Below are 24,978 nucleotides of genomic sequence, written 5' to 3'. Positions count from 1 at the left end.
GCTGTCATTCTCCGAGGTGGCTGGCCGCTTCCGGTGAGGACACGGTACTGCCAGTTCCCACGAGGCCATCACAGAGGCAGAAGTGGAGTGGCCAGCAACAAGTCCTTTTTCCCGCGGCCGCAGGAGCCATACTTGAAGGCGGCTAAGGGAGCACGGAGCACAAAGCGGAGACCGGAGCAGCGTTAAGTGACCTGTAAGGGGCGGGGTTTTACCTCATAGAGGGCCCGCCCTGATTACGTCACTTCCGTAAACAAAGGGTTCTGTGGAAGCGCGGGTGTCGGGCTGCAGACCGGGGCTGGCGACCTGGGCGCTTGCTGCTTCTGTGGCAGAGGCTCTGGACGCCCTCTGACCTTTTCCAGTTGAGAAACGGGAGAGCACAGCATCTTCCTCGGGTATGTAGGAGACTCCGCAACCTGCTCCTTCGGGCTCCTCAGCACCTGCTCTGGTCACTGCTGGGTACTGATGGGTCATCGCTGAGGTGGATTGCGGAAGGGAAATGGGTGAAGCCCAGAGGCACCCCCGGTGATTCTGGTTGAAAGCAAGGCCTAACATTCAACCGTGAGCAGTTCGCCCTCCTCGGAAAGGTCCCTGGTGCTTACGGTCATACAAAAAGGATTTCAGCGGCCTTGTGACAGATGTTATCCTTTAGAAATGAGAAAATCGCAAGCTTGGCTCCTCGGAGACCATTGGTTTATTTGTGATGCTTTACGTGTTAACTGTTTTCTTTCCTCTTTTGTCACCGAATGTGTATTAGCACCGTTAGATTTAAAGGTTAGTGTGTTTATGTGTATCATGAATTATACAGATCCTTATTTTCTTGGAAACCTGCTCAGTCATCTTTAAAGTTCCATTTAGTCTGTATTATATTTAAAATGTTCCCAAATGACTCCGGTGGATTCAGATTGGTGTCTGAGATTAGAGACTGAACACTGTACCCTTTTCCAAGAAAGCCCTGTCCATTAGATAGCAAAATAATAACAAAAACCGAAAACTCAGCATCAACTTTTTAATTGCCAAGTAATTCTTTCGGGAGTGACGGTAGTCAGTTTGAGTTTTTTTAAAATGGTTGTAGCAGGACTAAATTCAGCACTTTAAAAATTTAAATTTTATTAGATGTGTTTGAATGTTTTGCCTGCATGTATGACTATGCAAACTGTCCCCCTGAAGGCCAGAAGAGGGCATTGGATACTTTGGGACTGAAGTTCCTGTTTTAAGCAGCTTTGTTGGTTCTAGAAATCGAAACTGAGTCCTCTGAAAGAGGAGCCAGTGCTCTCAACTGCTGAGCCATCACTCCAGCCCCACAGTGTTTTTTTTTTAAAGACTTGATATTCAAAATGCAATTAACAATTTGAAGGAAGGAATAGATATACATTTTCTGATGGTTTGTGATACATTAATAATAGGGTTAAGAAAAATTCAGATCTAAACAGACAGTCTTGTGGCACAAGCCCATAATCCTAGCACTCAGTTGGAGGTCAGCATGGCTTACATAGTAATTTCTCAGCCAGCCAAGAACATAGAGCAAAACTTTTTCTTAAAAGCAAAAGGTGACGTGGTATACACTTTTGACACCGTTAATCCAAGCACACAGAAGACAGAGGCAGGTGGATCTCTGAGTTCCAGGCCAGCCAGAGCTACATAGTGACATAATAAATAAGATCTGGATTTGGTGGTTGTGGTGGTGCACAGGTCTGCAGAGCAGTCAAACCGTGTCTCTAAGTAAATAAATAAATGTATATTGCATAAGCCTTCAAGTTGCAGTTTAGACTGCTGATACCCTGAGATACATCTACTTGAGTAAGCTTTGGAAGGGAGCTATAAAGGCCAGCTAAAGCTTCAGTAAGGATGGAGTGTAGCATGGGTGATTTGTTTATGTTGGTTCCCTTATATAATGGTGTCTTCTTAAGGGTAAGGTCTTTTTCTTACACATTGCTGCTATCCCAGGACCAACAACACTGCCTGGCAAGATACTTAGAAGCTGTGTGAATAGAGAAAATGCTAAAAATTATTAGATAATTTTATGTGCATTAGCAAAGTAGATGACACACAAATGACTTGAAAATCTTGCTCTTTTGGACTATGGAACATGCCTTTGACTCTCACTGTATGAATTACAGCACATAGCTGTCATCACCATATTTCTGTGTTTAGGTCTTACGAAGCTGGTGTTGATGCAACAAAGAACTTAAAACAATGGAAGAACGGAAAGTGAAGAGGAAGAGTCCCAAGCCTTTCAGTGCCCACTCTACTCAGGTTGTTAATGCCAAAAAAAATGCCATCCCAACTAGTAAAAGCACAGGGTTTTCAAATCCTACATCACAGTCAACTTCCCAGAGGCCAAGGTTAAAAAGGTCAGTTCTTTGATGTTTTCACAGTAAACTGGTAATAAATAGTTACCTTCTTCAACCTTTTTCACTGTCATGGTATGACTTTTTTTTCAGTGCTGCAGATTGAACCTGGGTCCTCACACATGTTATGCTCTGCCTGTGTGCTACAGTCTCAGCCTATGCTTTGACTTTTAAAGCATCACTTATGAGAGTTTCATTTGAATAAATATTCAGAAAGGAGTTCTCAGGCCTGGAAAGATAGCTCAGTTGGTAAAACTCTGGTCTTAAAAATCTGAAGGCTTGGGTTTCTTCCCTAGAACCCACAAAAAAGTATCAGGGATGGTAGCCTATTGCAGCAATCCCAGCCCTAGGGAAGACAAAACAATTCCTGGGGCTTGCTGGCCAGACAGTCTTGTTTAGTTGGTGAGCTCCAAGCCAATGAGACAAACTATCTTGCCCCAGGTGCTGCTGGGGTAAGATCAGAGAGTGTCTTGACTTCCATATGGATATAAACAAACCCCTGCATACACATGAGCACGCACCCCCTCATGCACAGACACAGAGTGTCTTCCGATCTCCACATGGATACAAACAGCTGCGTACACATGAGCATGCATCCCGCCATGCATAGACACACGTATGCATAAAGAAGGCAAATTTTAGTAAGTAGAGCTTTGTAGTTTTTGCCTGTTTTCTTCTTTGGAAGGTGTTAATTGATGGAGTTATCAGGCAGATAAGAACTTCCAAATTTGAAAGAAGAAAAATACAATTGCTACACCAAAACCTTAAAATCCATAATGGATTCTCCATTTTTAAAGAGAGTACAGATACTGTGATGGACAACATTTGAGGTATTTCTTGTCAACTTGATGCAGACCAGTGTCACTTGGGAAGCCATATCTTCAGCTGAAAAAAAATTCCTCTATCAGATCAGCCTGTAGGCAATTCTGTGGGGTGTTTTCCTTGATTAGTGATTGATGTGGGAGATCCCAGCCCACTGTGGACAGTGCTTACCTTGAGGAGGTAGTTCTGGGTTATATAAGAAAGCAGGCTGAGCAAGCCAATAAACAGAGTTCCTCCTGCTTTAGTTCTTTTTTTTTCTTTATTTATTTTGAATTTTATTTTTTTCTTATAAGTTACATTTTATTAACTCTGTATCCCAGCCGTGTCCTGATCCCTCATTCCCTCCCAGTCCCTCCCTCCCTCCCTCATCTCCACCGTGCCCCTTGCCAAGTCCACTAATGGGGGGACCTCCTCCCCATTCATCTGATCCTGTTTTATCAGGTATCTTCAGGACTGGCTGCAAAGCTCTCCTCTGTGGCCTAACAGGACTGCTCCTCCCTTGGGGGGTGGGGAGGCCAAAGAGCCAGTCATTGAGTTCCTGTTAGAAATAGTCCTTGTTCCCCTCACTATGGGAAACCAATTGGTTACTGAGCTACCACAGGCTACATCTGAGCAGAGGTTCTAGGTTACATTCATACATGGTCCTTGGTTGCATGTCAGTCTCAGAAAAGACCCTGTGCCCAGATATATTTGGTCCTTGTGGAGCTCCTATCCTTTCCTCATCAGACTAACTCCCCTTCTTTCTTATGATTCCCTGTACTCTGCCAAAGGTTTGGTCATGAATCTTTGCATGAAAACACTGCTAGTTAGAGTCTTTCAAATGCGCTCAGTAGACTCCTGTCATATGTTCAATGCGCATCCCATCTGTCTTTCTAAACGAGGATTGATAATCTTACCCCATGTCCGCTCTCTTGATTATCTTTTTTAGATGTATAGATTTCATTATGTTCATCATATCTTATAGGTCTATATAAGTGAGTATATACCGTGTTTGTCTTTCTCCTTCTGGGATATTTCACTCAGGATGATCTTTTCTAGATCCCACCATTTGCCTGCAAATTTCATGATTTCCTCCTTTTTGATTGCTGAGTAGTATTCCATTGTGTAAAAATACCACAATTTCTGTACCCATTCCTCCGTTGATGGACATCTGGGTTGTTTCCAGGTTCTGGCTATTACAAATAATGCTGCTATTAACATGGTTGAACAAATATCCCTTTTGTGTACTTGAGCAAACTTTGGGTATATACCTAGCAGTGGTATAGCTGGGTCTTGAGGAAGCACTATTCCTAATTGTCTTAGAAAGCGCCAGATAGATTTCCAGAGTGGTTGTATCAGTTTACATTCCCACCAGCAGTGGAGGAGGGTTCCCCTTTCTCTACAACCTCTCCAGCATGTGTTGTCCCTTGAGTTTTTCATCTTGGCCATTCTGATGGGTGTAAGGTGATATCTCAGGTTCATTTTGATTTGCATTTCCCTGATGGCTAATGAGGATGAGCATTTCTTTAAGTGTTTCTCTGTCATTCGATATTCCTCTGTCAAGAATTCTCTGTTTAGCTCTGTTCCCCATTTTTTAATTGGATTACTTGGTTTGCTGCTTTTCAGCTTCTTTAGTTCTTTGTATATACTGGATTATTAGCCCTCTGTCAGATAATGGTTAGTGAAGATTCTTTCCCAATCGGTAGGCAGGCATTTTGTTTTGATGATAGTGTCCTTTGCTTTACAGAAGCTTTTCAGTTTCATGAGGTCCCATTTATGGATTGTTGCTCTTAGAGCCTGTGCTGTTGGTGTTCTGTTCAGGAAGTTGTCTCCTGTGCCAATGAGTTCTAGGCTGTTCCCCACTTTTTCTTCTAACAGATTTAGAGTATCTGGTTTTATGTTGAGGTCTTTGATCCACTTGGACTTTAGTTTTGTGCAGGGTGATAAATATAGATCTATTTTCATTTTTCTGCATGTGGACATCCAGTTGGACCAGCACCATTTGTTGAAGATGCTGTCTTTTTTCCATTGAATGGTTTTGGCTTCTTTGTCAAAAATCGAGTATTCATAGGTGTGTGGGTTTATTTCTGGGTCTTCTATGTGGTTCCATTGATCCTCCTTCCTGTTTTTATGCCAATATCATGCAGTTTTTATTACTATTGCTCTGTAGTACAACTTGAGATCGGGGATAGAGATACCTCCAGATGATCTGTTGTTGTACAGAATTGTTTTGGAGATTCTGGGTTTTTTGTTTCTCCATATGAAGCTGAGAATCTTTTTTTCAAGGTCTGTAAAGAATTGAGTTGGTATTTTGATGGGAATTGCATTGAATCTGTAGATTGCTTTTGGCAGGATGGCCATTTTCACAATGTTAATCCTACCAATCCATGAGCATGGGAGATCTTTCCATCTTCTGAGATCTTCTTCCAATTTCTTTCTTCAGAGACTTGAAGTTTTTCTCAAACAGGTCTTTCACTTGCTTGGTTAGTGTCACCCCCAAGGTACTTTATGTTATTAGTGGCTATTGTGAAGGGTGTTGTTTCCCTAATTTCTTTCTCGGCTCTTTTGTCTTTGGTATACAGGAGGGCTTCTGATTTTTTTGAGTTGATTTTGTATCCTGCCACTTTGCTGAAGGTGTTTATCAGCTGGAGGAGTTCTCTGGTTGAACTTTTGGGGTCGCTCATATATACTATCATATCATCTGCAAATAGTGACACTTTGACCTCTTCCTTTCCTATTTGTATCCCCTTGATCTCCTTTAGTTGTCTTATTGCTCTGGCTAGGACTTCAAGTACTATGTTGAAGAGGTAGAGAGAGAGTGGGCAGCCTTGTCTTGTCCTTGATTTCAGTGGGATTGATTTAAGTTTCTCTCCATTGAGTTTGATGTTGGCTATAGGCTTGCTGTATATTGCCTTTACTATGTTTAGATATATGCCTTGTATTCCTGATCTCTCCAAGACTTTAAACATGAATGGGTGTTGGACTTTGTCAAATGCTTTTTCAGCATCTAAGGAGATGATCATGTGGTTTTGGTCCTTCAGTTTGTTTATGTGGTGGATTACATTGATGGATTTCCGTATATTGAACCCTTGCATGCCTGGGATGTAGCCTACTTGGTCGTGGTGGATGATATCTTTGATGTGTTCTTGGATTCGGTTTGCAAGTATTTTATTGAGTATTTTTGCGTCAATGTTCATAAGAGAGATAGGTCTGAAGTTCTCTTTTTTTGTTGGGTCTTTGTGTGGTTTAGGTATCAGGGTGACTGTTGCTTCATAGAATGAGTTTGGTAATGTACCTTCTGTTTCTATTTTGTGGAATAGTTTGAGGAGAATTGGTGTGAGCACTTCTTTGAAGGTCTGGTAGAATTCTGCGCTGAAACCATCTGGCCCAGGGCTTTTTTTGGAGGGGAGACTGTGAATGACTGTTTCAATTTCCTTGGGGGATATAGGGCTGTTCAGTCTTTCTACCTGATCTTGACTTAATCTTGGAAGATGGAATCTATCAAGAAAATTGTCCATTTCATTTAGGTTTTCAAATTTTGTGGCATATAGGCTTTTGTAGTATGACCTAATGATTGTTTGAATTTCCTCAGTGTCTGTAGTTATGTCACCCTTTTCATCTCTGATTTTTTTGATTTGGATAGATTCTCTCTGCTTTTTAGTTACTTTGGCTAAGGGTTTGTCTATCTTGTTGATTTTCTCAAAGAACCAGCTTTTTGTTTCATTGATTCTTTGAATAGTTTTATTTGTTTCTAATTGATTGATTTTAGCCCTGAGTTTGATTATTTCCAGCCTTCTGCTCCTCTTGGGTGTATCTGCTTCTTTTTTTTCTAGGGTTTTCAGTTGGGCCATTAAGTTGTTTGTATGTGATGTTACAAATTTCTTCTTGCAGGCACTTAGTGCTATAAATTTTCCCCTGAGCACTGCTTTCAATGTGTCCCATAAATTTGGGTATGTTGTGCCTTCATTTTCATTGAATTCTAGGAAGTCTTTAATTTCTTTCTTTATTTCTTCCTTAACCCAGCTGTCGTTGAGTAGCAAGTTGTTCAGTTTCCATGTGCGTGTAGGCAGTTTGTTATTTCTGTTGTTGTTGAGGTCCAGCTTAAGTCCATGGTGGTCAGATAGAATACAAGGGATTATTTCAATCTTTTTGTATCTGTTGAGGCTTGCTTTATGACCAACTATATGGTCTATTTTGGAGAAGGTTCCACGTGGTGCTGAAAAGAAGGTATACTCTTTCGAGTTTGGATGAAAAGATCTGTAGACGTCTATTAGGTCCATTTGATTTAGGGTCTCTGTAAGTGTTTTTATTTCCCTATTTGTTTTCGTTCTAGTTGATCTGTCCCTTGGTGAGAGTGGAGTGTTGAAGTCTCCCACTATTAGGGTTTTAGGATCAATGTGTGATTTAAGCTTTAATATTGTTTCATTTACGAATGTAGGTGCTCTTGTATTTGGGGCATAGATATTCAAAATTGTGATATCCTCTTGGTGGATTTTTCCTTTGATGAGAATATAGTGGCCTTCCTTATCTTTTTTGATTAACTTGGGTTGAAAGTCTATTTTATTAGATATTAGGATGGCTACTCCCGCTTGTTTTCTGGAACCATTTGCTTGAAAGACATTTTTCCAGCCCTTTACTCTGAGGTAGTGTTTATCTTTGTTGCATAGGTGTGTTTCTTGGATGCAACAGAATGATGGATCCTGTTTCCGCAACCATTCTGTTAGTCTGTGTCTTTTAATTGGGGAGTTGAGTCCGTTGATGTTGATAGAAACTAGTGACCAACAGTTGTTACTTACTTTAGATGTGGTGTTGGTGGTGTCACTGAGTTTCATTGCTTGTCTTTTTTTTTGTGTGTGTGTGTGTAGTTATCTATTTCCTTTGTTTCCTTCGATGTAGTTGTTTTCTTTGGTTTGGAGTTTTCCTTCTAGTAACTTCTGTAGAGCTGGGTTGTTACTATGTAGATATTGTTTAAATTTCGTTTTGTCTTGGAATATCTTGAATTCTCCGTCTATGTTGATTGAAAGTTTTGCTGGGTATAGTAGTGTGGGTTGGAATCTGTGGTCCCTTAAGGACTGTATGATTTCTGTCCAGGCCCTTCTGGCTTTAATAGTTTCTGTTGAGAAATCTGGTGTGATTCTGATAGGTCTACCTTCATATATTACTTGGCCTTTTTCCCTTGCTGCTTTTAGAATTTTTTCTTTGTTTTGTAGGTTCAGTGTTTTGACTATGATGTGATGTGAAGAATTTCTTTTCTGGTCTAGTCTACTTGGTGTTCTGTAGGCCTCTTGTATGTTTATGGGCATCTCCTTCTTTAAGTTCGGAAAGTTTTCTTCTATAATTTTCTTGAAAATATTTTCCGGACCTTTGAGCCTGATGTCTTCTTTTTCTTCTACTCCTATTATTCTTAGGTTTTGTCCTTTCATGGTGTCCTTGATTTCTTGGATGTTTTGTGTTTGGAACTTTTCTGATTTTATTTTTTCTTTGAGAGACGTGTCAATTTCCGCAAGTGTATCTTTGGCTCCTGAGATTCTTTCTTCCATTTCTTGTATTCTGTTGGTGATGCTTACCTTTGTGGTTCCTGATCTTTTCTCTATGTTCTCCAGCTCCTGGTTTTTCTCTATTTGTGTTTTCTTTATTGATTCTAATTCTGTTTTCATGTCTTGCACCATTTCCTTCATCTGTTTGAATGTGGACTTCTGCTTTTCAATGATAGCTTCTATTTTTTTGTCCATTTCCTCTCTATGTATCACTAATTGTGCCTCTACTTCTTTGGGTATAATTGCCTGTATTTCTATGAGAGCTTTGTTTATTTCTTCTTTATTTGCCTTCATTTGTGTGGACATTTCTTTGAGAGCTTTGTGCATTTCTTCTCTGTTTGCCTCAGTTTTTGTGGTCATTTCTCTGAGAGCACCATTTGTTTCCTCTTGGTTAGTCTCGATTTCTTTGGCTATTTCTCTGAGGGCTTTGTTCATTTCATCTTTATGGGCCTCTAATAGCTGGAGAAACATAGTTTTGAGGTCGTTTTCTTGTATATCTAGTGAATTGAAGTGTCCATTGTTTTGTGGGGTTGCTGGTGAGGTCATTATGTTCTGATTTTTGTTGGGCGTGTTCTTATGTCTGCCTCTAGCCATCTGTTTATAATCCTCGAGATTGTAGTTTGGACTATGATCCTCTCTTTCTGTTTTCTGGACTGTTTTTTTAGGAAGATGGGAGAGGTTCACTGCTTTGGGAGTGTGCATTGTGTTTTCAGTTTTGCCTAAGTAAGGAATGTGACGCTGGCGCTATTCGCGTGTGCTTTTAGCGGTCGCAGTGTGCATGCGTGGATTCTCTGACTATTGCAGTGGCCTGCAAGCCACTATTACGCAGTTCTGACTGAGATCCAGGGATTGTTTGCCTGGATTACTCTGGTGGACCCACAAGGCAGAGGCTTAAATGTTGGGGTCGCTATCCCAAGAATCCCTATGATACCCACACTAGGGGTGTGAGTGGCAGGGATCTTGTCTGGTTGCTTCTGTCGAGAGGCCCTGGGTCTGGGGCAATCTCTCCCTAGAAGGCTCACTCACTCTCTTGCAGGACCAGTTGGAATGCACAGGGGTTCCCCTTGCTCACTACTCTCTGAATTGTTCCTGCTGCGGAAGTGCACGGGCAGGCTAACAGTCAGCTCTGTGACACTGTGGCCGCAGGACTCGGTGTCCACCTTTCCTGTGTCCTTTCCCTCTGCCAGGAAGGGTTATGTTGACTGGTCCCTGGGTGGCGCGGGAAAGAGTTAGGGTGGGTGTACTCAATCCCAGATCCCGGGCCCAGATCTCTCTGCCAGAAGCAGCCTAGTGGTAGAATCTATGTTTGCTGATCCCAAGAGAGTACTGGGTAGGGTTGAGTGTCCTCAGATCCAGAGCTTGGGTTTCTCTGCTAGGGGCCGCTTGGTGAGCTGGAGAGAGGGTGCTGTGTCCTTGGCAGGCTGCCTCTCTGTCCTTCCCCTCTGACCTTCCCCTCTGCTAGGGCAAGCTTAAGGAGGTGCTCTCAGGGGAGTGCCAGCAGGGGTTGGGGCTTCTCAGTCAGATCCTGAGCCCTGAGCCAGCGTTTCTCTGCCAGGGGTGGGGGGGGGGGGCCGGTGATAGAACTTGCTGCTAGACCTTATTGCGCTGGACCCAGGAGAGTCTCAGGACGTGTAGAATGACCACAGTCCCAGATCCCGAGCTGTAGTTTGTTTGCTAGGAGCAGCCGGCAGCACTGGAGTTCCGGCACTGTGAAGCCGCTGTGCGCCTCTTTATCCTTCTGCTCCGCTGTGGTAGGGTTATGGCGGCGTTTGGGGGAGTGCCCGAAGGGATTGGGTTTTCTCAGCCCCGATCTCGGGTTGGGGTACAGACAATGTGGTCTGTGGCAGATTCTGCTGGACACCTCCTGCCTCCTCCGAAGAGGGAGTAGGGATTTTGAGCTGGGCGTGCAGCTGCAATCCGTGCGCGGCTCAATTGTGATGGCGGCAGGTCCCCGTGGTCGGAGAGACCTTCCAGGGAAAGACTGGGTGACCCGTGACCAGTCTGGCAACTTTCCTTCCCCGTGGGGTTTTTTTTGCGACTGGGACTCCCAGCCTTAGGCACCCTTGTGCCCACCAATCAGCCTGGGAAAGTGATCGGAACAGGCAGGCTTGCTGCACCAGCCCGGAGATCCAAAGTCCGAGTTAGCTGGGTTCTCTTCCGGATTCTGGCTGGGCAGCCGAGAGTGGACCCGACCGATTCCCACGCCGTGGGAGCCTCTCCTCACCTGGGAAACACGATCAATCGCTGTTCTTTTAGGGCCCAGAGTTCAGTCTGCTGGTCGCTGCACGGAGTGTGTTGTCCTGCTTCTCAGACACGGTGTTCTCCCGGCGCCGCCATCTTGGCCCCCTCCCTGCTTTAGTTCTTGCCTCTAGGTTCCAGCTTTGAGTTTCTGCCTAGACTTCCTTTCAGGGTGCACTAAAACTGTAAGTCAAATAAACCCTTTCCTCCTTAGGTTGCTTTTGGTCATGGCCTTTATCACAGTAAAAGGAAGCAAACTAAGATACTGAATGATGTGGTTTAATACCATATAAAATACCTTTATAAAAAATACAGGCCTTGGGGCAGTGGTGATGGCTCAGTGGATAAAGTACTTGCTACACAAGCTTGGGGACCTGAGTTGGGATCCCTAACATTCATGTAAAAATCAAGGGGTGGCAGTGTACATATGTAACTCCAGCACTGACAATATGGAGCTAAGGACTCTGGGGCTTGTTGCTGAGGCAGTGTAGCCAACATGACAAGTTCCAGGTTTGATGAGTCTATCTCAAAAACTAAGGTGGGAGAGCAGCGAAGGAAGTTACCTGACATCAACCTCTGGCCTCTACACATGCATGCACATACATGTACATACAACTATGTACGTGTGTGCACCACATAACACACACACACATGTGCTATGTAAGCCTTTCCTTGTGACTTGGCTGGCCTGGAACTCACTATAGACTAGGCTGGCCTCCATCACATAGGACCCTTCCTCTTCCTCCAGAGTGCTCAGATGATGTGTACCACCACCTCAATTTCAATATTTTTAAATATTTTTATTTTAAAATATTTTTTATTTTATTTTAAAATATTTTTATTTTATTTGCATGGGTGCTTTGTGTTCATGTTTGTGCATGCCTGGTGCCTGTGGAAGTCAGAAGAGGATATTGAATCCCCTGGAACTGGAGTTACAGTTTTGAGCTGCCATGTGGATGCTGCAAATTGAAATTGGGTCCTCTGGAAGAGCAACTATGCCCTTAACCAGTGAACCCTCTCACTAGCCTGAATTCTAAATTTCTTAAGAGTTGTTAGTTTCTTTCTTTACCCCACCCCTCCTCAAGCTTGCGCTCCCAGACCATCATACAAAGGTGCATGTACACATACACATGCCCGATTTATCTTATCCTTGAGTGTAGAGTTGTGGAGATGAGGTCTTCATTTTAGTGTGAAACTTGAGTTACTGAGTCTATGTATGTAGAGTACTAAATCCAGAATCTATAGTACTAGTTAAAGATAGCACAAACACTTTTTGTCTTTTTAAGCCTTACTTTGATAGCACCTTCAGAAGCCTGGCTGTTGTGTGCTGCATGAATTCCACTTTTTCTCATTTTATATTGTAATGTGCATGGAATCCTCTCTAGTGTCTGAGAGCCTGCTGTATGCAGATGTATGTGATAAGAATTAACTGGAATGGTTCCCAGGTACCTTTCTGGGAAATAGCAGCTAGACTGTGACTTGAAGAGTTCATGAGCTGTGGCCTGGCAGATGGCAGGAAGTGAAGTAGGACCAGGACTCAGATGAGAAGACAGAATGTGATTCTAGGAGGCTAATGAGATCAGAGGTTGGTTGGTCAGTTCTATTTGAAACAGGGACTCAGTATGTGGCCCTCACTGTGCTTGGACTCATTGTATAGATCAGGCTGCTCTCCACCTGCCTCTGCTTCCCTCCTCTGTATTAGGATTAAAGATTCTAACAATTACACCCAAGGAAATTAGGGTTCCTTAAGGGTATTGGATTTAGGCTAGCCTTAGCTCTTAAAGGCTTAAATTTGACCTGGCATTATTTAGAAAAGGATTTGACTGCCTCACGGGGAGGAATGGTGGGCCATCTGGGAAGGTGTTGCAAGTTGTGAGGTCAAGAAATAGGATGGTGGCAGTAGCTAAGGAGAGCAGTAGTTAGATTACGTGAATCAGTTCAACAGGGCCTGAGGACGATGGCGGATTTCAAAGCAATACCAGGTTCTCGGTGATGGATTTTAAATGTCTCTCTCCTAAGGCCAAGCACACCTGGCGTTCTCTCTTCTGAAGGCCAGAAAAGGAACACCCCCTCCCCCGACAAAAACTTACCCAACTATAAACAGCTCAAGGCTAACTCTTTGAAAAGAGAATATGTGCTGTATTTTACTGAGATATGAAAAATAAAAAATAGGATACTAAAAAGGTTTACCAATTTTCTTTTCAATATAGTTTCAGTTTAACAAATTAACATATTGCATAAATATACTAACTAAATTTTTTATGTTTCTTAATCATTGCATTTTATATATTTGAGATTTTTTTTTACTACTTGTATTTGTTGCTTGCTTGAAGTTTTTTTTTTTGAAATTTTTTTATTAAATTTTTATTTTTTTATATTAATTACATTTTGCTCACTTTGGATCCCAGCTGTGATCCCTGCCCTTTTTCCTTCCCAGTCCCATCCTCCTCCTCATCTCCTCACATGCCCCTCTCCAAATCCATGGATAGGGGAGGTCCTCCTCCCCTTTCATCTGACCCTAGCTTATAACGTCTCATCAGGCTGCATTTTCATCCTCTGTGGCCTGGCAAGGCTGTTTCCCCCTCAGGGGGAGGTGATCAAAGAGCCAGCCACCGAGATCAACAGTCCCTGTTGCTTGAGGTTTTATTTAGTATTGACTTTCTTGTGAATTCTTGTTTTCAAAAAAAGTTCATTTATTTAACTAAGAAGTTAAACAGGAGTTTAATCTAAAAAAACCTGGAAGATCTAACGCCAATTTCATCCACTCCGCAGAGTGATGAAAGAAAAGAACAAACCTCAAGGAGGAGAAGGGAAGGGTCCTCAATCCACTCCCATCCAGCACTCCTTCCTCACAGATGTCTCTGATGTCCAGGAGATGGAGCGTGGGCTCCTTAGTCTGCTGAATGATTTCCACTCTGGAAAGCTTCAGGCATTTGGTAAGACATCAGTGTGCTCTTCACTGCTTTGTCTTGAGAGGTTTGCATCCTATATTCTGCATAGGTTTTCTTTTTCCTTTCATTTGATAAGTTCTTGTGTATGTGGGAAAGCCAAAGGACAACCTTGGGTGTCATTCCTCACATTCCTCAGCACCACTCGCCTGGTTATTTGAGGATCAGAGTATCATTTTCTTTATTAAAAAGGGAAGTTGGATGTGGTGACTCATGCCTGTAATTCCAGTATCTAGAAAGTAGAGGCAGAAGGATTGAGAAGTTCAAAGTCATCCTCAACTACATATTGAGTTTGAGGCCATTTTAGACTCCATGTGGCTGTGCCTCAGAACAGGGAGAGCTGGGTATGTAGCTTTGTTGGTAGTTGGTAGATTGCCTAGTGCTTACAAAGTCCTTGGTTTAACCCCCCAGCACTGCATAAAAGCTAGGCACAGTAACTAACACCTCTAATCTCAACACTTGGTAGAGGCAGGAGGTAGAGGCAGGAGGACCAGAAAGTTCAGAGACATTATCATTCTGGATTACATGACACTTGTCTCAAAAAAAAAAAAAAAAAAAAAAAAAATCACATACTTAGAGTGTCAGAGGAGGGGGAGAAGGGGCCATAAAATATATACACATAAAATATTAAAATTTTAGATTTTATTGTTAGGGGATAGGATTTGCTTTCTAAAATTAATGGGGGAATTTTTAAAAGGGACTTTTCAGGACCAGAGACATGGCTATTGGGTAAGACAGTTTTCTGCACAGCATTGAGGACCTGAGTTTGTATCCCAGCACCCGTGCAAAAAGCTGGGTGTGGACATGTATCATGTATGTAATAACCATAAGAAATGCTTATGTAAATTAGGTTCTCTGTCCCTAAGGACTGGCTTTTACACCCCTTTCTTCTTCAGAAGGCAGCCTAATCCATTTTAGAAAAACAAAATTATATCATTTGTTTAATTTAAAATTTAGGAAAAGTCTTTATTGTTTAAACAAATTTAGACCTAGTGTGCTCAATTTGCTTTTAAAAATAAACTATAGAAATGATCCCTGAAAGTATAGTCTTTGCTTTTGTGTTTTGTTTTTGTTTTTTGAAATAAGTCTTGCTACATATGTAGCTTGACTGTCCTGGAGTTCATGATCTTCTGCCTTAGCTTTCCATGCACTGAGAGTTTTTTCCCCTTTTTGAGACATGGCCTTGTGCATTTCAAGCTGACTTCAAACTCACTGTGTAGCTGAGGATAACCTTGAAAATCTGATTTTCCTGTTGCCAACTGCCTCTGAGTGCTAAGGTTTATAGGCACATGCCATGATACCCTTTTTATATAGGGCTGGGAATTGAACTCTGGTCTTTGTCACTGCTAGACTAACATTCTGCCAACTGAGCTACATTTTCAGCCCATTTGTTTTTTGAGGCGGAGCCTCATATGTTGTAGGCTGGCCTCAGATTCATTATATAGCAGAAGCTGTTCTTGAATTCCTGATCCTCCTGGCTCTACCCTCCAGTGCTAAAATAAAGGAGTGGGTCACCACATTCAGCTCAGATTTTATTTTATTTGTTTTTAAAATATTTATATATTTATTTTACATTATATGAGTACTCTTATCTACATGTATCTGATGCCCAGAAGGAGGGCATCAGAGCCTAGATGGTTGGGATCCCTGCAGGGAATCACTAAGTGTTTCTTAGCTGCTATAAAGCATGTCCTTTATACCTTATGAAGCTTCTGTTTTCTCATGGCTGGTCACTTAGGTATGTCTTCCTCTCTCTTTTCCTTTGTCAGGTCTTTATCTCTGTATTCATTCATTCACTCACTCATTCATATTTTCATTCATTCTCTCTGTCTCTTTCCTTCCTCCTCTCCTCCCCCCTCTTTCTCTTTCCACCTGAACACATATCTCTTTAGGAATTCACTTATAACACCATACCTGGATGTATTTTAGCTTTAGCTGAGTTATGGTATATTTTTGCAATATATTTAGAAAAAAAAGTTTTGTTTTACTTTTCAGTAGGAGTACCAAGAGGTTGCAGAGGGTATACTTAAACCAGATGAAGATACAGACTATGTCATGTGTATATACATTAGTTGTCTGGGAAGGTTAAAAAAAAATCTTACCACATTGGACCTAAGTCAAGAAATAATGGGACTTGTGCCGTGGTGAAGTTGTCTTGCATTACCATGCATATGATTGAAAATATTACGTCATGCTTTATAAATATTTGCATTTATACTTCCTAAAAGAAGAATATATAATTGGCTGGAAAAATAATTTGTGCTTGAAATTCATAGAGAATTCTACATTTTACTCAGAATACTACAAAATGTTAGCTTCCCAGTTCAACTGGCGGTTGTCAAACTGGATATAATTATGGTGCTGTTACTTCTGTATACAATGTTACAATGGAAGAAAAAAAATCTTCCCTATTTGAGAATGATTTTGCTTTAAAAAATATTTTATGCATGGTTTTACTTTAGGGCCCAGGATCATTTCTCAGGTTGGTCATTGTTTTCCTGGCCAAAAATTATATTTGCTTCCAACAATCAGGAGACCAAGATAGGAAGATTTTGAGTTTGAACCAACTTGGCTACCCTGTCTCAAAAAAATAAAAAAAATATTTGTAATTATACATAGAAAAATAGTTATTAACAAGTCAATTTACAAACAAAGAAAATGGATTCCTCTTGTGCACCTGGAGTTTAAAAGCTCTTCCTTGAGGTTATAGGCTGTAATACTAATCTTTGTTAATGTTCTGGAATTTTCCTCAGGAAATGAGTGTTCCATAGAACAGATGGAACATGTCCGGGGAATGCAGGAGAAATTAGCTCGCTTGAATTTGGAGCTCTACGGGGAGTTAGAGGAACTTCCGGAGGATAAGCGGAAAGCGGCCAGTGATGCCAACCTGGACAGGCTTCTGTCTGATGTGAGTGAAGTGCTGTATTATTTAAAAAACATCTTCTTGCAACAACACACACACATAACACAGATCACATTTTAACTATTGGTGATTTGTTTATATAATTCAGTGTTTTGCAGTCATCACCACCATCTAATCTAGAACACTTTTATCACCCCTTAAAGAAGCCTATGCTTTAGTTTTTCCTCCCCATGTCCTAGTAACACCACTTGTTCTTTCTGTCTTGATGAACTGGCCTCTGTGGGAACTTCATACAGATGGCATTATTCAGTGTGTGTCCAGATGGGAATATCTTAGGTTAGTGTCCTCACATTTCCTATCTGTTAACATTCTTTAAAGAAATATATTTTAAGAAAATGCTGAAACTTAGACTTACGGAAACATGTATTACCATAATCCTGGCAAACTTATGTGCCTGTATTACATATAGACCTTATGTATATACAGATCTTAAGTACACAGAAGACACCAGTCAAAAAACCTTTGTCTGATTGGATGGTTATTTTTAAATACAAACCAGAATTTGATCTTTACAGCAATTTAAAACACTGACGTGTCTATCAGTTTGCTAGAACTACCATAACAAAGCAGCACATACTGGGGTTTTAAACAATAGAAATTTATTTTCTCACAATTCTGGGAGCTGGATGTGAGCGCTGAGTGTTGCCTAAGGCCTCAGTTTTCCATTGTGGTTGGTCATCTTCATACTCGCTTAACTTTTCTCCCATGTACATCTGTCCAGACTTCCTCTTCTTGTTAAGGTTATATTGGATTAGGGCCTACCCCAGTGAACTCATTTTGACTCAGGTACCTCTTTAATGGCCCTGTCCTAAAGTACCCTCAGATTCTGACATATTATGGCCGAGAACTAGAGTGTATGAGTTGGGGATGGACTGGGGCACAACTCAGCCCATGACATCTTGTAAATTTGCCTCTTTAAAACCTTTTTTAGGGGGCTGCAAAGCTGACTCAGCGGCTAAAAGTACTTGCTGCTCTTGCAGAGGACCCAGATTCTGTTCCCAGCACCCACATGGCGGCCCTCGACCGTCAATAACTCCAGTTCCGGAGATCTGAAGCCCTCTTCTGGCCTCTGAGGGTACCAGGCATACACGTGATGCACATGATTACATGTGCACAAAACACTCATACCCATGAAATAAAAAAATAAATAAATCTTTAAAACCTTCTTTAGGGGTTGAGGAAAACCTTCTTTAGGGGGCTGAGGAGGTGGCTCCGTACCAGCGTGAGGGCCTGACTTCAGACTCTCAGCACCCGTGTGTAAAGCGCCTGCAATTCCAGCACTACAGAGGCAGAGACAAGGTCTCTGGGGATTACTGCCCACCTCGTTGTTGCTGAATGTATGAGCTTCATGTTTGGTGAGAGATCCTGTCTCAGAAAAAAAAAAAAAAAAAAAAAAAGAAAGAATAAGGTGGAGAACATTTGAGGAAGACACCCAACATTGACCTCTGCCACACACATAGGAACTTAAGCACACACAACTGCTTTTTAGAACAAAGGAAAATAAATAACTTACTTCAAGGTATTTTAGCTTCATGTTCACCATGGCAAAAGAGTTTGTTTCTCCAGCTTTTCTTTGTTCTTTTTCACTTTCACTTTTTAAAAAAATAAGTAGACATGAGGCAGCTGTCCACTCATACTTTTAAAACTTTAAGCCTATAAGATTTACAGTGCATGCTTGTAATCCCAGCACTTTGGAAGTGGTTGCAGGAAGAATAGGAGTTAAAGGTCAGCCTTACATACATGGTACATAGTGAGTTCAAAGCCAGCCTGGACAATATGTGTCTCTCAAAACACAAACAAAACACCCTTCAAGCCTGTACTTTTAAATGTCAGATCTGCCATTTAATATTAGTTTCACAAGTATTTCAGTTGATGTCTTATGCTCTAGTTCTCTTAAATAGAAGCTTAATTTCTTTACTTTTGGTGCATTTAGGAAAGCACTGACTTTGAAACCAGGAGGCACAATGCAAAGCTTACACTGGCATTGTGCTTCGTAACAGCGAGCAATCTAGTTTACCTATCCACCCACCTGTCTTTCTTTGTTAAAGTGTTGTGAGGAGCTGGAGGTTAACTGAGGCCACGTGGATGCTAGACAAGCTCTCCACCACGAAGCTACAGCCCCAGCCAGCAGTTCTTTGCTCATTTCTCCTTCCTATGTCAGTATCCTTCTGGGACTCCTACTTTCAGGTCCTTACTTTGAAGGTGGTGGCAGCAGGAGATGGGTCTTTGGAAGGTATGTAGTTCAAGAGTGGAATTGGTGTCCTAGGAAAAGAGACTGAAAAGACATCCTGGTGCTTGCATTCTGTGAGGACACAGTACACAGTGCTGTTCTGTGAGACAGACACCAGGTTTGTTGCATCATAATCTTGGATGGCTGGTCTCTAGAGCCATAGAAATAAGGTTATTTTTTTTCTACAAACCACTAATTTAATGATTTTTGTTAAAAATAGGAGCCCAAACAGAATAAGACATGGAGTAATAAATTCTACCTTATGGTGAGAATCAAATGATTTTTGAAATATTTTTGTAACTAATAAAAGTTTTAAAAATTATGATCACAGAAATGGCTTTTCTTTTTAGTTTTTTGAAACTATTCTTTAAAAGTGAGTCATGGGGCCAGCCAGATGGCTCAGGAGGTAAAAAGTGCTTGCAAGGCAAGTATGGTGAAACTTGAACCTGAGTTCAATTCCTAGAACTCGTGTAAGAGTAGGAGAGACCCAAATCCAAGACCCAAGTGATATTCTGGCCCCCATGTGTGCTGCCTTCACACACGAAGAGTGAAGTACACCCAATAATGATAAAATGGCTGTTAAAAGAACACAGTGGCGTGTGTCTGTGATCCTAGCGCTATGGCTACTGAATCAAGAGGTAGGGCTCTCCTGGGCTACGTAGAGTTCAAGGCCAACCTAATTATAGCTACATATTGAGACTCTTTGAAAACAACACACACACACAATGGAGATTATTGCCATTATGCATGATTCTATGACGACTTCCAAAGCTCTAGCCTTTATCACTTGCTTCTGTTCTCCTTTCAGGGTCTTTCATTTAAGCAGCAGCTACTTTATAGTTATTTTGTAAAAAGGAATTTCTCAGCTTAGAAAAAAATTTTTTGAGAAAATTTTTTAATAGCTTTTCTTTCAGTTAAAGAAAACCTATGTGAAGCTATTTTAAAACATGGTTTACAATGGCCTATTAATATTTATCTTGTAAAAATTAATACTCAGTTTGTTTCTTTGTGTTGCAGTTAGAAGAATTGAATTCTTCTATGTATCCTTTGTCTACTATCAACAGTGTAAAGTTCATAATCTATTTTTCCGGGTAAATAATTTTTACCATATTTTACTTTACTTTACTTTACTTTATTATTTTATTTACTAGGGCTATGCCTCTTCACTTAGTTTCCAGATCAATTTGTTTCATAATTTTGTATGCTGAAATTCTGTGTCTACTTTGTTCTTTGTTTTATATTGTTTTCACATTTTTCACAACAAATTTAAGTATTACTTTTCAAGTCTTGGAAATTGTGTATTGGACTATACAAATTATTTTGACTTTTAGATTCTGAAACTACCAGATATCCAAAGATACACTTAACATTATTACTTAAGGTGCATAAAATTGAAATTCAAGTACTAAACCACAGCTTTCAAGGGGTCCTTCCACAGCTTGTGAGGTGCCATCTGCATGCTGAAGTAGCACAGGAGTGAGTTCACTTGAAGGAAAACACCAAGTCACAGGGAGGTTATTTTGATTTTGGTATTTCAGTTTGAGACTATGACATAAAGAACTTTTCAAACTGTTTTTTTTTTTTAACTTGTTTGCCAACACAATTGCTGATAAGAATTTTATTGCTAAGAATAATATGAAATGATATTACCTTTAGCATGCTTTCACGAGAGGGAGACTGGACCCTTGAGTGCAATAATGACACGAGACAGGAGTGTTTGGAATGTGGTGTACATGTTAACGATGTGACGTTAACATCTTCTAGGGCGTCTGCGATCCTAGCTGCTTTGTGTAATGGTACGTATCGGGAAACGTCTCAACTGGGTAGGATACACAGAAGGTAGAATAGGGAGCAAGCCTGACTCCTGCTGTGACACTTTACTGGGATTAATTGCTCAACTGGGCAGTAACAGTGATTAAGTCTGTGCTGCTGCTTTGAGCTTGGACATGAGTGTGAATTCCACTTGCCGTTCTGAAGTAGTCAGCTCTTACCGCTTCTACTCTTACCCTTCCTTCGTTCTCTATGAGAGAAACTGCAGGTGCGTGGAACTTGATGAGTCAACGTTTTGATTTTATGTTCCAACTTCAGCTTTAATATTAGATATGGAAGCCACTAGCTGTATAGCTGTTGAGCATATGGCATATGTTTAGCTAGTCATAGTTAAAATATGCTTTAACTGTAATGAGGATACTAAATTTCAGAAGTTAAAAAAACATAAAACATTTCAATTATGAATATGGGTTGAAACCATTGTTGCTGTTATTTTGAGACAAGGTTTTCCTTAAGTAGGCCATGCTGGCCTCCATTGTATGATACTGTGAGGCCTTCAAGTGCTGGAGTTACAGTGTACCACGTGTAACTTAAAGTTTTGAACATTTATGTCTGAACAGAGCCAACAGGATGGCTCAGTGGGGAAAGGTGCTTGTTCCTCAGCATAGTGATCTGACTTTTATGACCATAAACCATGTAAGATGAGGGAGAGAACAGACTCCACAAAGCTGTTCTCTGAGCTCCATCTACACTATGGCATGGCCACCTCCACACAAGAAATTTAAATTTTCTTTAAATTTAAATATATCCGAGTAAGCAGCATATATTATTTTAATTAATATCACCTGTTTTTCCCTTTAAACTCAATGATAGGAACATTAAAAATCATATTTGTAGTTTATATGTTTCTTTAAACTTCAGACATTGCCATTAAATAATCTTCTTAAAACATCACTTTTTTTTCAATCAGGCTCACCTTGAGTCCCCTATACCCTGAGTTGCCTACATTCACTGTGCGCCCAGGTTGTCCTGAACTTGCAGCAATCGTTCTGCCTCACTCCCACCAGTGCTGGCTTTCCACATTGTTGGGTTTTTTTTGTTTTGTTTTGTTTTGTTTTTAACCATCGTTAACTTTTAAAGGCCTTTTCATAGGTGATTACAATGTATATATCATATTAGAGTTTTTATTCCCACTAAGCTGTGTTTTTAGATGTCTAGGAGCTAAGATAGCACATCATGTTCATTCTTTCCATGTTGTTCAGCTTGGGCTTCTGATACAGAGACACTCTGTCCTTCTTTCCTCTTCTTATCAGACAGATGACAGTCATGCTGACCACTCCCATCAAATGTTTGGTTTGTACCTGTAACCTGACATTCTACCTTACTTTTCTGTCTGATGATTTTTCCATGTGTTAAATCTCAAACGACCTAACTAGACAACGGTACTTTCCATGGCCATGCTTATCTTATGTTTTGCAACCTCTGCCATGTATATGTGCTGACTCGTAGTTGTTCTCAGTGTATTCAGATCACTGTGTGAACTGACCCTTGAAAGGTGGACAATGGATAAACAGTTTAGTCTGCGAGCAAAATGAAAGGACAAGGGAACACATGAAGGGATTCAGTTTTGTTCACAGTTTTCTTGGAGGATGATAAAGATTATAGAAAAAATTATAGAGTTGTGATAATATTTCATGTTTGGGCTTTATAAGGAAATTGTTTCCTAAACATGATAAAATAGCATCTTGAGGCATTGTCATAATTCAATTAGTCATTAATGTTCCACTTTCACTGATTATCTATCATGAAAATGGTTCTTGCTGCGTCACATGAGGCTGCACTCCTATAACTTCAGCACTGGGGGCTGAGGCAGAAGGACTTAAACTTGAGACTACATAACTAAATGCTAAATAAATGTTTTTAAGCTTCAGACTTATACACATAGCATAATTCTCTGCATTGAGCTACTGTCCAATTCCCTTTAAGCCTCTTCTGCTCTCCCACCTTACCTCACTCTGTTTATCCTTTCCCCACTTCCTTCCCCCGTCCCTTCCCCTATGTCTTCTGTTTCTTGGATACTGAGTGTAAATTCCTGAAATTTTAAGTACTCAGTTTAAAGTGAAAATCTTCTTAACTGATGAATTCAGACAGAAACTGCATTTGGCAGATGCGCAGGATGTTCCCAATACATCTACCAGCTGAAGCAGCCTGCAGCCTGCTCTGTGGGATTTGCAGAGAAGCAGCAGTCATTGCTGTTCCAGCTGAATCCAATGGCAGAATCACCTTCCACAACAAAATTCAAGTAATGAAACTGCAAGTGCGATGATTCTGTTCACATGCCGCTTCTAGTCGCTGTGCTTGCTGTAATTCACCGCTGGGGAGGCCTTGGCCTGGCTGCAGGTCTGATCAGGAAGTGGGATACAGAGTTGTGCTGCTGTGCTTTCTTCTGTTGCCTTAAGGGTTATACTTGAAATGCATTGTGCTAAATATTCCGTGGGGCTGAAGGATTTATCCTTCCTGCTGTCACCGCACTGACCCAGTGTGGGTCACATGTTGGTGATGTACAGGTCTCCTGTGGCAGCCTACCTTGAGTTTACGTCAGACAATCAGTACACATGAGGTGTGTTTCCCAATGGCCAATGAAAAATGTTTAATAAGTATTTGTGAGATTTGCTATTTTTAATAAAGTGATTGTTTTAAACGATTGTCTCTGTTGTCTGTTTGGAAGACCTTGTAGTCAATCTGGAAACAAGGGTTTAATCCTCCAAAGTCAACTGTGTGTGTAAAAGATGAAGATTTTGCACCATCTCTGTGAATTCTGTACCTTCTGCACATTTAAATACTGTTTAATGAAAGTACATGGCTTTAAAGTTAGACCTTGATTTCGATCCCATCTTTCTGTTAGCTGTCTAATGTGCATGTACTCAGGTTGAGTTCAACTTTCATTTCCAATGTAGCATATGAGGAATTGCCAGCTGGTAGTGGTTGCATAAGGAATAATAGAAGTGCATGAAAGATGCTTAGCATGAAGCTGATGCCAGGAAAGCTCAGCAGATGCAGCCTCACTACCTTTTCCCCGTTTCTTTTCAGTGATGAGAATCACACCCAGGCTTCATGAAGGCTAAGTAAACACTATCACTGAACTACACTAGCTACCCTTTTAAAAATATATATATATATAAAATTTGTGACAATTTGAAGTATATACAATGTGTCTTGATCATACCACTCCCAACTCCCTTCTTCCACTCCTGAACCCCTAGTATTTCCTCCTCCCACCTTCATATTCTATTTTAACAACTCACTGGGTCCTCTTAGTGCTGCCTATATGTGCATGGATGTGGGGCCATCCATGGGCAGCCTACAAGTAGCCACACCTCCAAAGAAAAATGACTTCCACTCCCCCAGCAGCCATCAATTGCAAATAGCTCTGCATCTAGGGGTGATGGCTCATGAGCTTCTCTTGCATCCATGGAGGAATGTTAACTGGCTTGATCTTACATAAGTAACCATAGTGCAGTGAGCTTATTACTGCGATGACCATGTCATGTCTGGAAGACAGCATTTCATAGCATTCCTCCCATCCTTTGGCTCTCACATTCTTTCTGGTTGTTGTTGTTGTTTTTTTTTTTTTTTTTTTTTTTCTATGATGTTCCCTGAGCCTTGGGAGAGTTGATATAAATGGTGTATTTAGAGCTAAGTATTCAACAACCACTCTCAACAATTTACTCAGCTAGGAGGTTGCTGCCCATTGCAGAACAAAGCTGCTGTGACCAGAGCAGCACTAATCTATGCATATAAACATAAATATCTAGAAAGTGATATGGCAATATTAGGTACTCCCCTACTATAATCCCTCCAGCCATAGGGTTTTGACTAGATTTATAGTACCAGACATGAATCCCCATCTTTGGAGCAGGCCTCAAATCCAATCCAAAAGCAGTCATGCCATGGTTGCATCGGTGGCACATCTTCCTGGGCAGGGTAGTATCACAGCATGTGGGGCTCACCACTGAGAAGGTCTGTTAACTTTCCCTCGCCAGTGAACTCCATAGCATCTTTTAGCACTGTAAAAATGAGCTGTCAGGAAAGAAGTTCCTGGTCAGTTTCAATCTGATTTGTCTATGTGTTCATCAGTAGGGGCCTACATTTTAGGTATGGTGGACAACCAAAAACAACAGCT

General features: G+C 41.0%; 1 protein-coding gene and 1 pseudogene across 2 annotated transcripts; one reads left to right on the top strand and one right to left on the bottom strand.

Annotated features, from left to right (window-relative positions):
* On the top strand, positions 1-23,500 carry Ccdc28a (coiled-coil domain containing 28A). 2 transcript variants are annotated; one of them, XM_055602113.1, is made up of 6 exons: positions 1-392; positions 2,152-2,351; positions 13,697-13,860; positions 16,626-16,780; positions 20,043-20,065; positions 22,943-23,500. In XM_055602113.1, exons 2-6 carry the CDS (start codon positions 2,194-2,196, stop codon positions 22,995-22,997), a joined length of 555 nt encoding a protein of 184 aa, XP_055458088.1. In that variant the 5' UTR covers positions 1-392; positions 2,152-2,193; the 3' UTR covers positions 22,998-23,500. The 2 variants fall into 2 exon arrangements, with proteins under 2 accessions (XP_055458088.1, XP_055458087.1); XM_055602112.1 differs by lacking the exons at positions 20,043-20,065; positions 22,943-23,500 and adding an exon at positions 17,727-17,961 and having other exon boundaries at positions 4-392.
* Positions 14,850-14,923, bottom strand: LOC129672650 (small nucleolar RNA U3; annotated as a pseudogene).
* Positions 23,501-24,978: the final 1,478 nt, after the last annotated feature.

The sequence above is a fragment of the Psammomys obesus genome, unplaced genomic scaffold (assembly GCF_907164565.1).
Source record: "Psammomys obesus unplaced genomic scaffold, mPsaObe1.curated_primary_1811, whole genome shotgun sequence".
Classification (NCBI taxonomy): Eukaryota; Metazoa; Chordata; class Mammalia; order Rodentia; family Muridae; genus Psammomys; species Psammomys obesus.
This window is presented reverse-complemented; position numbering and strand designations above follow the sequence as displayed.